General features: G+C 47.5%; 1 protein-coding gene across 1 annotated transcript in view; it reads left to right on the top strand.

The window, feature by feature from the left end:
- CA10 (carbonic anhydrase 10) overlaps positions 1–12,795 on the top strand; it is a 503,136-nt gene that overhangs the window by 484,885 nt on the left and 5,456 nt on the right. The window contains exon 7 of the mRNA XM_059379334.1: positions 12,279–12,433. Coding sequence (XP_059235317.1) covers positions 12,279–12,433 — 155 coding nt within the window. The remainder of the gene's footprint in view (positions 1–12,278; positions 12,434–12,795) is intronic.

The raw sequence follows: 12,795 nt of genomic DNA, 5'->3' as shown, positions 1-12,795 counted from the left end.
ATGAGATAGATCAATGGAACACTTTTTCTGTCCACCAGGTCCTCACTCGCTAGGCGGAGAGACAGATTGTAGGGCACTGTAGACATTTTTGTAACAAGCACAGTGTGAAAAATCTAAAGAGAAATCTTTGGGATCGCAGAAAATCTGCTTAGAATACATGGCAAGGTTGCACAAAGCAGGCGCCATGTCGATAAGGACTGAATAGATGAATGACTATTTGCTGGGGAAAGAGAGACGTGAGCAGAGGAGGAGTGGGGGGAGGGGAGGAAGGAGGCAGGCAGGCCGGAAGGAGGGAAAAAAAGGAGGGAAGGAGGATATTCCAAGCACAAAGAGTGCCAGCCAAAGCGAGGAGAGCATACAAGGACTGCAAAGAGCATTAAAGAGAATTAATGGAGGCATGTGTGGCCCCTGCCATAGCAGTGACAGGGACAGAGGGAGTGACAGGAAATGTGGTTTGGGTCTTGAGGGGTCTTGATGCCTTCCGAGGAGCCTAGGCAGAAGACCTATTTGAAGAAATGCCCTAGAAATGCAAATGGAAGGGAGTGGGAGCAGCCATTCTCCTTCAGTCCCTCATAATCTATCTGTCATGGCCAAGGAAAAAGAAAAGGAATGAAAGCAAGATAAAGAGACCCCACGTGGGGAGCGATAACTGCTTGAGGCCTCCTAATGACAGGCATTTGTGCTCTTAAACTCTGGGCAATCATGGAGGTGTTCCCGGCAGCAGCTTTATCACAGCCGCAGGGATAATGATGGCCCTACCAGTGGGAATGGCCTCGACACCACTACGCCCAGGACACTGTGGCTGAAAGGGACTGATTTGCTCAGCAGGAGAGCACCAGCACTCTTCCATCTGCTCAAGTCCCTGAGGCAGCCAGCCTGCGGAAGATTGGCCTGGTGGCAAGTGGAAGGATGTTCTGAAACAGGAATCATTCACTAGGAAGCAGCCTGTGGTTGGGAAACACAAGCCCAGAAGCCTCCGCAGGGGCTCTGGTGACATGATGGCGTTAGCCCCGGAGTGCCGGGGGAGACAACGCGACCTGCTCAGGGACATCCATCAGTCTCCTGCTTCCATACTTCTGAGTGAGATGGAAGGAAATTGACCCCTGGCCCCACGTGCACCCAACCACATTATACAAGGACACCTGAACTCAACCCCCAGCCACTCTGCTGCTCCCCAGAACCACACCCCAGCACAGCTTCAACTTGTCCCTCTCACTCGGACGTGGCACCATCCACTTTGCCGCGTGCTGAGCGTCACGAGTAAGGACACAACTGAACACTTTCCCCATCTCAGGCTCTGGGCTGCTAGCTTTTCGGGCAGCACCCCTGGTGTTCACCGTCACTGGGCACCCAGCTGGTGAAAGTACCCACCTTCAAAGTGGGTCTGATGGCCATCCCAGTTTACATCTGAGGAAACCAAAGAAGTGAAGCCATGTGGCAGGGACGCCCATTTAGTAAGTAGCTGTATAAGTCAGCAGCTTCTGCACAACGAACAAGCATTTGACAAGAAGCACTGATTTCTCCCATCGCAACTGCAGGCCTGCAGGTCAGCAAGGGCAGCTTGGCTCCACATGGCCCTTCTTTTATGGGATCAGGATAGATACCCTTGGCAAGTACTTCTCATGGTGGAGGTCAGAAATATGTGATGTTCCTTAAGGCTTAGACTTGAAACTCACAAACCATCACTTCTATCCATTTTCAACTGGACAAAACAAGAGACATGGCCAAAACATCAAAATCCACCCGTGGAGGTCAGGATGGGAAGGAAGTAAACACTTCCTAAACAATAATCTAGCCTTTCATAGTGAGAGAGCAAGGATTCAAACACAGGTCCTCCTGGGAACTTTTCTATGCCATCATCTTCCCCATCATACTTCCTCTCTAGGGATGGAGAAAACCTTAGCTCTGAGGTCTTAAACCTTGTTGTAATGATGGTACTTTTGCATTGCATGAAACTGGGCAGCATGGTTTTTTCCTTAATTCTATCTTTGATTCAGTTTCAAGAGCCATCTCCTTGCTTTTTGCATTTGTTTCCACTTGGTGTGGACACATTGAAAGTTCTGGTTCATCCCATCCCAAGCTTTTTGCAACTCCTGCCTGTGCCATGGAATGGGAACACTGGTGGAAATCAGCATCATGCAGAAGGACACTGTAGCACTACCTTCGTTAGCACACAGTTACCTGAGAAGACATAGGCTTTTGTTCCAGATGGGTCAGTCCTCCCCATCAGTCTTTCTCTTGGAGGCCATTGTAACGAGAAATCAGTCTAAGACTTTGAGCAGAGAGTGACATGATCTGCTGACAAGGATCACTCTGGTTACATATTTGGAAAGAGGCTGTAGAGGGACAAGAGTCAATGCTGGGAGATAATTGCAACCATCCAAATGATTCAACAATGTCAGTCATGATCCCAGGCCAATGTGAAAGGGATGGTGAGGAATGATTAGGTATATTTTGAAGGAGAGCCATGAGATTTCTTGATAGGTTGGATTTACATTGTGAGAAAAAGAGAGGAGTCAAGGATAACTGTACAGCCTTTAGCCTAAGCACCTGGAGGGAAGACATTCCCATCAGTGGAGCTGGGGAAGGCTGCGATGAAGCCTATTAGTGGGTAGGGAAGGGATTCAGAAGTTTCAAACGTGGTAAGCTTAGGATGTCTATTGGGCATCCAAGAAGAGGTGAGGAGTGGGTAGTTCGATACACGAGTCTGGATTTCAGGAGAGAGAATGGCAGATATAAATGTAGAAGTCACTGGGATCCAGATGGCATTTAAACTTGGGTGAAATGAGTGAGAATAAATAGAGGAGAGAGATGGGACATGGCCTCATGACTTAGGATTGCAAATCATTGCTAAAGATATCTTTTAAGTCCCATCCTGGAAGAGGCTCTTGCATGTCTGTCTCATCAGCTAGCTGGAAAGGTTCCGGTTGAGTGGGAACAAGTATGGAAGGGTGAGGCAGAATGACCACAAAACAGCAACTAGTAGGTACACAGTCCATTGCTTGAGTTGGTCACAGACTAGAGGACTAGGAGAAAAAGGAATTGTGCAAAATCATTCTATTGAGCCAGTTAAGAAAATCAATGCCAGGAATCCGTAAAAGCAAACAAGGAGAATCTTGCCAAAAGGACTGGAAATTTTGGAAGCCAAATACCACAGTGGTGAAACCATCGTACTTACAGAAAGCAGTGTGTTCTAGCGAGGAGAGATGGAATGTAGCAGACCCGGGCTCCTGGCTCTACTACTTCCTTGGTTGTGTGACTTCAGGCAAGTTTCTTACTGACTCTGAAGTCATGATTTCCTCATCAGTAAAATGAAGATAATTACTCTGATGTTGAGAAGGTTGGGGTCAGGATTAAGCAAGGCAATCAGTCCATGGCCTAGACAATGACTGGTATAAACGAAGTACATTACTTTGGGTGTTTCTAAATTGTCCAAAGGCACATGGTGGTCAAATCCAGCTTCCTGAAGGGTGGGATATAGGTCACCAAAATTCCAAATAAAAAACTATGTTCTCGGCGAATGCAATCCTGGGCACACAATATGACTTATTTGCATGATGCCCAGTTCCTGTCTATGAAGCCATGCAGCAGCTAGTAATGGCCTAGAGAGGTTCTACTTTCCTTGGAAGCTTAGCTTTTATATGTCTGAGCAAACCTTATAAAACACTCTCACAAACCAGGACCGACAATGGAAAAGACCAGCCAGAATTAATTTCAGACTGAATTTAGAAAGTCTTCTAAAGAAAATCCATTTTATTAAAGTTAAATTCCCCTTCAATAGACTGGGGGTCAAGACTGAAATCATGACATTGAAAAATGGATTCTCTGAACGGATTTTCTGGAGGAGATATCAGTAATTTACTCGAAGTATTTTAATTTTTTAATGTGGTATATTGCAATATCACTCCATTTTCCTTGTGTTATTTAATTAGCACCTGCAGAGCTCCAATTGCATAAAGGGTAACATTCTTATCATGTTACTATCCACCTGATTTCACCAAGCTGACGTTATTTCTTTTTAGGAGAGATTTTATGACATTTTCAAGGGTGAAACCAATAACTAATGGAGTGCAAAGAGCCTTCTTAAATGTGGAACAGGGAGTAGTTAATAAAACATTACCCACAAATGAAGACTTTCTTCTGATATCCTAGCACTGTGTATCATTTCGGGGGCTTCATTCCCTTTCAATTTCGTATACTCTGTTTATTTCACTGATTGTAAATACAGTGGTGAACTTCAGCCCAGAAGGAATCCAAAAGATCCCAGAGTCCAAATTTTAAAAGATCCTGCTATTGTCTTAAATTATTCCCTCCAAGGAAATAAAAAAGATACACAACCAAAGGCACTTGGAGGAGAGATTTTAAACGTGTTTTTTTACACACAGTATGAGCTCCTTAAAGCATTTTTTTTTTTCTGTCTTGCTTCTTTATGATTTTGGTTTGGTCCCCTGCCCTGACCCCAGCTAAAAGCAAGAAGAGAGCGACTTGTACCTCTCAGGTCCTTGGGAAGCCTTCTGGGCTCCTGCTCCTCAGACGGCCGTGGTATTGGGTGTGACCAAGTATACCCAGGAGTTTAAGCACATTGCTTCTGGCTGGTGCCTTTCTCTGTGCTTAATTGAACTTGTACTTTCATTTCAAAAGAATGGCTTTGGAAATGTTTTTCAGGGAACGAGAAATGCAGCAACCATTTGCCATGTTGCAATCTAAGAAGAAACTCTGGGAAATGAGGGACAGGAAAGGTGGGGGGGCTTCCCTCCACGACTCCAATTCTCAGGGGGGTCCTGTTTTTCACCGGCGATTGGTATACAACAACAAAAAATCATATTACTTTATTCTTTGGTAATTGCCTTTCTTCAGCTCACTCGGATTTGCCTCAGATTCCAAGAGGAAATGTCATTCTATATGAGAAAATTGCCAAATAGTTCCTTATTGATCAGAAGCCAGCCCGGTATCGATCTCCGGAAACACCGTGTCCTTTGCTTGTTGGTACCGCTCTCTCCAAATGGGAACTTCATAAGCAGGGCGCCAGGTGATGTTAAATCCACATAAGCAAACATGACACACTTAACAGAGTCTGTCATTGAAGCTCAGACAGAGGGAAGGATTCTCCCACTATTCAGTTCTAGGCATGTCATCGTAGTACATTTTTTTTCTTTTTTTAAAGATTTTTATTTATTTATTTGACAGACAGAGATCACAAGTAGGCAGAGAGGCAGGCAGAGAGAGAGAGGAGGAGGAAGCAGACTCCCTGTAGAGCAGAGAGCCCAATGCAAGGCTCGATCCCAGGACTCTAGGATCATGACCTGAGCTGAAGGCAGAGGCTTTAACCCACTGAGCCATACAGGTGCCCCAGTACATTTTTCTTATTAAAAAATGAAAGGAAGAAATGGGGCACTTGGGTGGCTCAGTGGGTTAAGCATCTGCCCTTGGCTCAAGTCATGATCCCAAGGTCCTGGGATCGAGTCCCACATTTCCGGCTCCTTGCTCGGTGGGAGTCTGCTTCTCCCCCTGCCGCTCCCCCTGCTTATTCTCTCTCTCTCTCTCTCCCTTTCTCCCTCTCTTTGTCAAATAAATATATAAAATCTTTAGAAAAAAAAAAAGAAGGAAAAATCTCAGCATGAGAGTTGTATCCATCCCTGAGAACTCAGCATGAGATAAATCACAGATTTGGTAAAAGCATGTCATAAAATTAAGAGCACATCTGTCAACTTCTCCACTCATTTCAAAGAACAAAATCGGGCTACTAACTGCAGGTAACTGATCTCTTCCTAGTGATTCTCCCAGGGGCCTTCCTGTACTATAGAGATGTAGCCGATGCATAAAGAATCACAGAAGTTGGACCGACCAAGGATAGATGCATCTACAGAAGCTTATGTTGAAGGATGTTTGGGGGTCCAGAGACTGTTCTCGCCTGAAGATGACTGGAGCCTTTTCCAGCGTAGTAGTCTAGTGCCTACAGTAAGAGGTCATGGGACTTCTCCACCAAGGAAGAAGTTCCTGGCAAAGCCACAAGTGGTACTGAAACTCAAATTAGGATTTGTGTTTGAAGTCCAGGGCTTTGCCCCCTCTAAGCTACATTCTCATATGATGCTTGGATCGACAGAAGTTAGGTGGATGGAAAGATGGTAAGAAAAGACAAGGCAGAAAAATGGGGGGGATAGAAAGAAAGATCTTTATTTTTTAATAAAGATTTTTTTATTTATTTGACAGAGAGAAACACAGTGAGAAAGGGACACAAGCAGGTGGAGCGGGAGAGGGAGAAGCAGGTTTCCCGCTGAGCAGGGAGCCCGATGCTGGGCTCGATCCCAGGACCCTGGGATCATGATCCAGGCCAAAGGCAGACGTTCCAGAAAACCTCTCTTTAAACATGAAAATTTATTTGAACTTCTTCCATCGCTTCCTTTCAGTAAATATCCTTAACCCAAACAGACCACCCCACTGGTCTCTGAGCTTCCCCTCAACTCTGTATCTCTCCATCCACAAATAACTCTGACCCCTAGATCTTTGCTGTCCTTAGTGATGAATACACGGACCCATGAAGGTTCAGTGAGCAGAATCCACCACCAAGTGCATTCATTCTTAGGTTCCTTTTTGTCTCAGGGCCTGGAGGGTAATGGTGAAAAGCACACACTGACGGTTTTCTGCCAGCTGCTGCGTAGACAGAGGGAGTGGGCGATCGTTTGTTCCTGAGCTGATCAGCTCTAGAATGCACCACAACATTCCTTGACCCCAGGGCTGGACACTGCAGGGTTTGTCCATATTCTTTTCTCAGCTTCCATGGCCTTTATCCCACCAAATGCACCAAGCAAGTCTCCGTGGGGAGAACAGAGGATGTAAACAGGTAGCCTGTGGTTCTCAATTTCCAATCCTTAGAAGCTGGAACACTGAATTAATGGCAGCCCGAGGCAGAGTGGGGGGAGTCGTGGGGATAAACATGACATGTTAAATGCATGCTGATGTCAGGAATGTAAATACAGTAGTGTAAACAGATGTGTTTGGTGTGGGAACATGGTGATGCCAGGCGGAGACAGGCAGTAGTCTCACTCCTGCCCTGATATCTTGGGTGGGGTGCCCTATTTGGGGGGAAGGAGTGGGCAGCATGTACTTAAGCTAGGGGTATGGACTGGAGCCTCAGAAATCTTTCTCCATCATCTGACGAATGATGCTGCCTCTTCCTCCTTGAGCCTCTGCCCAGCACCATCAGCAGGTGGAGATGTGGGGCAGAAACTGTTTTACCAATTCCTCCAGTGTTCCTTGAGCACCCCACTATGTGGTGGGCCCCATGCCAATGCCTGGGGATTCCGAGGTCAAAGACAGAAGCTGTTCTCCCAAAGGCTTACAGGGTGGCGGGGACATTTAAATAGAGTAATTATTGGCAGTGACTCAATAAATACAGGGACAAAGGAAGGCCCTAACCCAGCTGGGGAGCACCAGGAGACCTCAGGGAGCTCAAGCAGTGTTTATCCCAGAGAAGAGGTCATCCTGGGAAAGGAAGAGGGGTGGTGACATCAGTGCTGCCCAGTGCCGTAGGCCAGATCCTGTGCCAGGTGCGGATCTTCCTTGGCTTACCTTAGGGTTCCATTCGATAAACCCATTGTAAGTTGAAAACATCCTAGTGGCAAACATCACAGCCCAGCCTGGCTGACCTCACGCATGTTCGCGGAACCCTTATGTTCGCCTGCAGTGGGGCTAACACGCAGCCCATTTTATAATGAAGCATTGGTTATCTCGTGCAATTTATTGAATACTGCACTGAAAGTGGGAAAGTGAATGTAGATGGTTGTGTATGGTACAGAACGGCGGGAGGTTCCCAGCCATGGACCCCTCACGCTCCGGGGGCTGACAGGGAGCCTCTATCCCTTTGGAATAGATCCAAATTCACAATTTGGAGTATGATTTCTACTGAAGGAGGATGGCTTTCAGACCAATATAAAGTTGAAAAATCGTAAATTGAACCATCCAAAGGTGGGGACCATCTGCACTGGAAAGTGTGGTCTTATTTGTTCTTCAAACAGCTCAGAGGCAAGGACTCTGTCTCAGTTCCTTTAGGCTGCATTCCTAAACTACCGCTGATGGGTGGCGTACAAGCTACACAAAGTTCTGGAGGCTGAAATTCTGAAGTCAGGGTGCCAGCGTGGCTGGGGTCTGGCGAGGGCCCTCTGCTGGGTCGCGGAAATCTTGTTGCCTCTTCGCAAGGACGAAGGGGTGAGAGTGCTCTCTGTGGTCCCTTTTATAAGGGCGCTAATCCCATCCGAGAGGGCTTCGTCCTCTCAATCTAATGATCTCCCCAGAGCCCTTCCTCCTAATACTATCACATCAGAGGTTAAGACTTCAAAATATGAATTTTAGGGGGACACATACATTCAGTTCTATGGCTACCCAACCACCTGCATACTACAGATGTGGAAACCGAGGCTCACACGGTTACCTGCACATCCAAGGTCACACGGAAGGGGAGCAGCCCCGTCAGCATTCAAACTCAGGTCTGAGTCCAGTGCTCACACTTTTCACACTGGGTCTTTCCAAGTTCTGGAATGTGAAGAAATAAAAAGGGCAGAAAGGTGGGGCACTTGGCGGGCTCAGTCCATGGAGCACGTAACTCTTGATCTTGGGGTTGTGAGTTTGAGCCCCGTGTTGGGCGTAGAGATGACTTAAAAATAAAATCTTTTAAAAAAAGAAGAAGAAGAAGGGCAAAAGGTGAAGTGGAAATCTGAAAGATTCATGGAAAGAACCGAGTGGCAAATAAGGATTGTGGGAGGCCGAGACGGCCCTCAAGCTGCCCGAGTTCTCCGTCGGAGTGTTGCATCTCTCGGGGGACATGGGCGAAGAGGAACCTCCTGGCAGGACGCCAGCGGATGGAGTCGGGGACATGGGCGCAACAGTGTTTTGGAAGCACACTGTCATCCTGCTGTGTGGGTTACATCTTGGAACATAATGTCTTGCTCCTCGCCTGTCCCCCAACACACACACACACACACCCCAACACTTGCCTCTAGCATGGATGCAGTGCAGAGGCTGCCTCTGGTTCCAGAGAAACATCAATGTTCTTTTCCTTTATCCCAGCCATGCCTGGAATGCCCCGCGCTCCACCGCCTCCTTCCTTCCCTCCTCCCCACCGCCCCAAATAAAATAAAATACAGTAATCGCCACACGCCAGAGTACCTAATATGCTCTGCGTGCAAGCTTGGTTAAACAAATCACATTGACCTTTCGTAACAATGAGCCAAATGCTTCCGTCTCTCCTCCCGTATGTTCCTCTTCGGGCCAAACCGCCGACCAGGGCAGGCACCATTAAGTGCGGATCTGATCTTGCTACTCCCCTGGTCTAAACCCTTCAGTGGCTCCGCATTGCCTGCGGGATATCCAGCAGTGCAGAGTAGGATGTCCCCCCGTGTGGCCTGTGCCCTCCACTGGCCTCATTTTGCACAACACCCCTCCCCTCCCCACCCCTGCAGCTCCAGGCACTCCCAACCCTCAGCCAGTGTGCCTCTCTCCCTCCGTCCTCAGTTCTTTCCCTGGCAGGAATGTCTACAGTGCCCTTGACAGCCACCCTGCTGCCAGCTACACACTGATGACCTCCTGTCATTCAAAATGCAGCTCAGACCCAGCTCCTCGATGAATACTCTCCCGGGTCCCCACCCGCAAGGCAGAAGTGACCACCTCTCCCTGTTCCCAGCACAGATCCATGTCGCCGTCGCCGTGGTTCCTTGCTGCACTCACTTAACAACGTCGTGCTCACCCACTCGTGGCTCAGTGCTTGACGTGTCTTAAGGGCTTAAGAAACAGAGCCACGGAAAAGGATTGTGTTGACGCCGGATGGGACTCCCTAGGAGCGTCCCATCAGTGCGTGCTCTGGACGTTGTGGTCTTGTAGGGAAGCATCTGCCCCCACAGGCCAGAGTCCAGACCCCTAGGGCAGCCGTGGTCCCATCACCGTGTCTCTCCTGGGCTTGTCCCGAGTCCGTGGTGTTCAGACGGGAGGGTGGACACATTTCAATGCAAAGTGAAAGAAAGTCTTTTCTCCTAGGGTTCGCCTCCAGATCCAGCCGGAGACCACTCTGTCCGTCTCATGGTCATGCTGTGGACATAGCTCTGGAGACGTTCGCCGCCCCCACCCCACTGGGGTGGTCAGAGGCCAGGAGGAGCAGTTGTGGGGGGAAGCAGGCAGACAGTGGTCTTGTTTACATCATTCCAAACCACTGGATCAGTTGATTGGTTCTTAATTCTGTTGATGAGGGAAGGAGCCCTGAAATTCAAGTTACCTTGGCAGAGATGACTCTTTTTATCGGAGAAAATTGAGTGAGCAATTTCTGGAGGAAGAGATGGGAAAGGAAGGAGGATTTTGCCCAGGAAAATGGGTGAGCATCCCCTGATGCTCAGGATCCGAAGGGAGGAACAGGCCTGGCGGAGGTGTACTCATCACCACCTGATAGGAGAGCCCACATTGATTTATTTGGCTGGTTTTGTGTGTCTCACTAGAGTGAGCGTGGGCACCGCATCTACCTTGTTCACTGCTCTCTCCCCAGACCCTCCCTAACCCATGCCCAGCACCAGGTGGTGCTTCTCCAACACGTGTTGAGTGAATGAGTGACTTTGGTCTGGAAGTCAGGAGAGCTGGGTTCCAGTTCCTACTCTGTAGTCCCCAGCCAGCTCTGAGACATTAGGGAGGTTACTGTGTCTCTCTGATCTTGTCAGCGGGGATGTTACTATCTGCCTGACCAGTCTTAGAGGTCATTGTGAGGTTCCAGCTGTATGTGAAAGTCCCTTATTGTACCTTCATACGTGCACAGTCCTAAACCTGAGAGGTTATGTCAACCACTGAAGAAGTTAGTCCTTTTCCATTGGGAGTTGGAAACACGGATGAGAGAATCCAAGAGGACTGGAGGAGACAGGCTCTTCCCTCCACCTGCCAGGCAATGGGTTCCTCTGGCCTCCCAGACTGGCCACAGCAGTGGACACTCATGATCTGAAATCACTGGGATACAGAAGACAATGGAAGCCATAGAGGTAGATGGGCTGCTCACTGAAAAGTGAGGAAGGAAAAAAAAAAGCCTTGGACTTGTCCCCTGCTTGTCTCCACTGAGAAAAGCAGGTGGAGAATCAGGAGCCAGCAACAAAACCTGAGAAAGAATGGCCAGAAAAATAGGAATACCAGGCACGGCGTTTTAGAAGCCAGGAGAAGAGAGGAAGGGTGTGCAGAGAGAAGAGGAGGGATCCTAGAGAGAGGAGGAGGGTGAGAGACATTCATTGGAATTTGTAGGTGTTTGAAAACTTCAGTACATTACAGTGTTCACAAAGGTATAACCCATGCACTGAATTTAAAAATCAGAATGAAATAAACCAAAATGCTTGTGGCCACTGCTTCAGATGACTGAGGTATTGATTAACTTCTTGTTGTCTCTCTTTTCTCCATATAGTCTGATATGTACTTAGCTCAGTTTCATAATTGAAAAAGCATATTTAATAGTAAAATATATATGAATGGGACTACCTCAAATAGGTATAAAAAGGGAAAAGGCTATGTGCATGGGTGCGATAGGGAAGAGACCGACAAAGATCGAAAGTTGTTGGACTTAACTGTTGAATCTCATGATAGATTTAGCCTGATTTGCTTTTTTTTTTTTTTTCTGAAAGTATTTTCTTAATGTTCTTTTAATTAAGCAAAGGGAGTAAATGAGAATGGCGACCAGGCTATGTTTCAGTTGGCCCTGAAGTCTTTAACTGTGTATTTCGTTATGACCGTAATGCTATGGGTCTCGGTCTCAGGGACCACAAGCAAGGACTTGGGTCATTCTTGTGGCCTCACCAATATTCGGTGCCCCATCCTGCTGGAGAAATGTTCCTCCTTGAATCCCTGATGTCAGCCTTGGCCGTGTTACCTCTTTGACTACCAAAATGTGAGCAGAAGTGACAGGTGCCCCTTCTGGGATGGGAGAGCTAAGAGCCAACATACGCTTCATCTTAGTTGCTTTCTGTCATTGCTACTCATAAGGGTCTAGATGGCGGCTGCTCGCAGGGCCTGAGTCCCAGATTGTGGACAGCAGTGACAGTGGAGGAAGCTCCCTCCATTTCAACTTAGGGTGAAAGTGTATGTGAACAAGAGATAAGCTTCTGTTGTTGAAAATAACTGAGATCGGGGGTGGGGGGGTGCTGCTCGTTTTTGTAGCCTATCCTGGCAGATACAGTCTTCTGAAATCTGTAAAGAAAAAGAAATGATCAGCCATCCCAGCTTGTTCTCAAGAAACCTAACTCTTATGTCTTTCCGATTTCCTTCTCTAGATGATGCATATTTACTACAGGGACTTAATATAGAGGAACTATATCCAGAGACCTCTAGTTTTATTACGTATGATGGGTCGATGACTATCCCACCCTGCTATGAGACGGCAAGTTGGATAATAATGAACAAACCCGTCTATATAACCAGGATGCAGGTGAGCCCTTCTGCGGTCTTTCAGCTTATGGGGAAGACGGCGTCAAGCCCAGCTGGGTTTATGGAGGGCCTTTTGATGAGTTTGCTAGGACTGCTTTGACAGAATGTAACATAAACTCCTCACTTACACAACAGAAACGTACTGCTTCACAGCTCTGGAAGCTACAAATACAAGATTAAGGAGTCATCAGCGTTGGCCCCTTCTGAGGGATGTATGGAAGAATCTGCTCCCCACCTGTCCTTCTGGTGGTGGCTGGGAATCTTCAGTGTTCCTTGGTTCCTAGAAGCACTGCCCACCCTGCCTTCATTTTGATCTGGCATTCTTCCCCTGCGTCTCTTCCCAAATCCCCTTTTTTATAAGGA

Source organism: Mustela nigripes, chromosome 16, assembly GCF_022355385.1.
Source record: "Mustela nigripes isolate SB6536 chromosome 16, MUSNIG.SB6536, whole genome shotgun sequence".
NCBI classification, from domain to species: domain Eukaryota; kingdom Metazoa; phylum Chordata; class Mammalia; order Carnivora; family Mustelidae; genus Mustela; species Mustela nigripes.
This window is presented reverse-complemented; position numbering and strand designations above follow the sequence as displayed.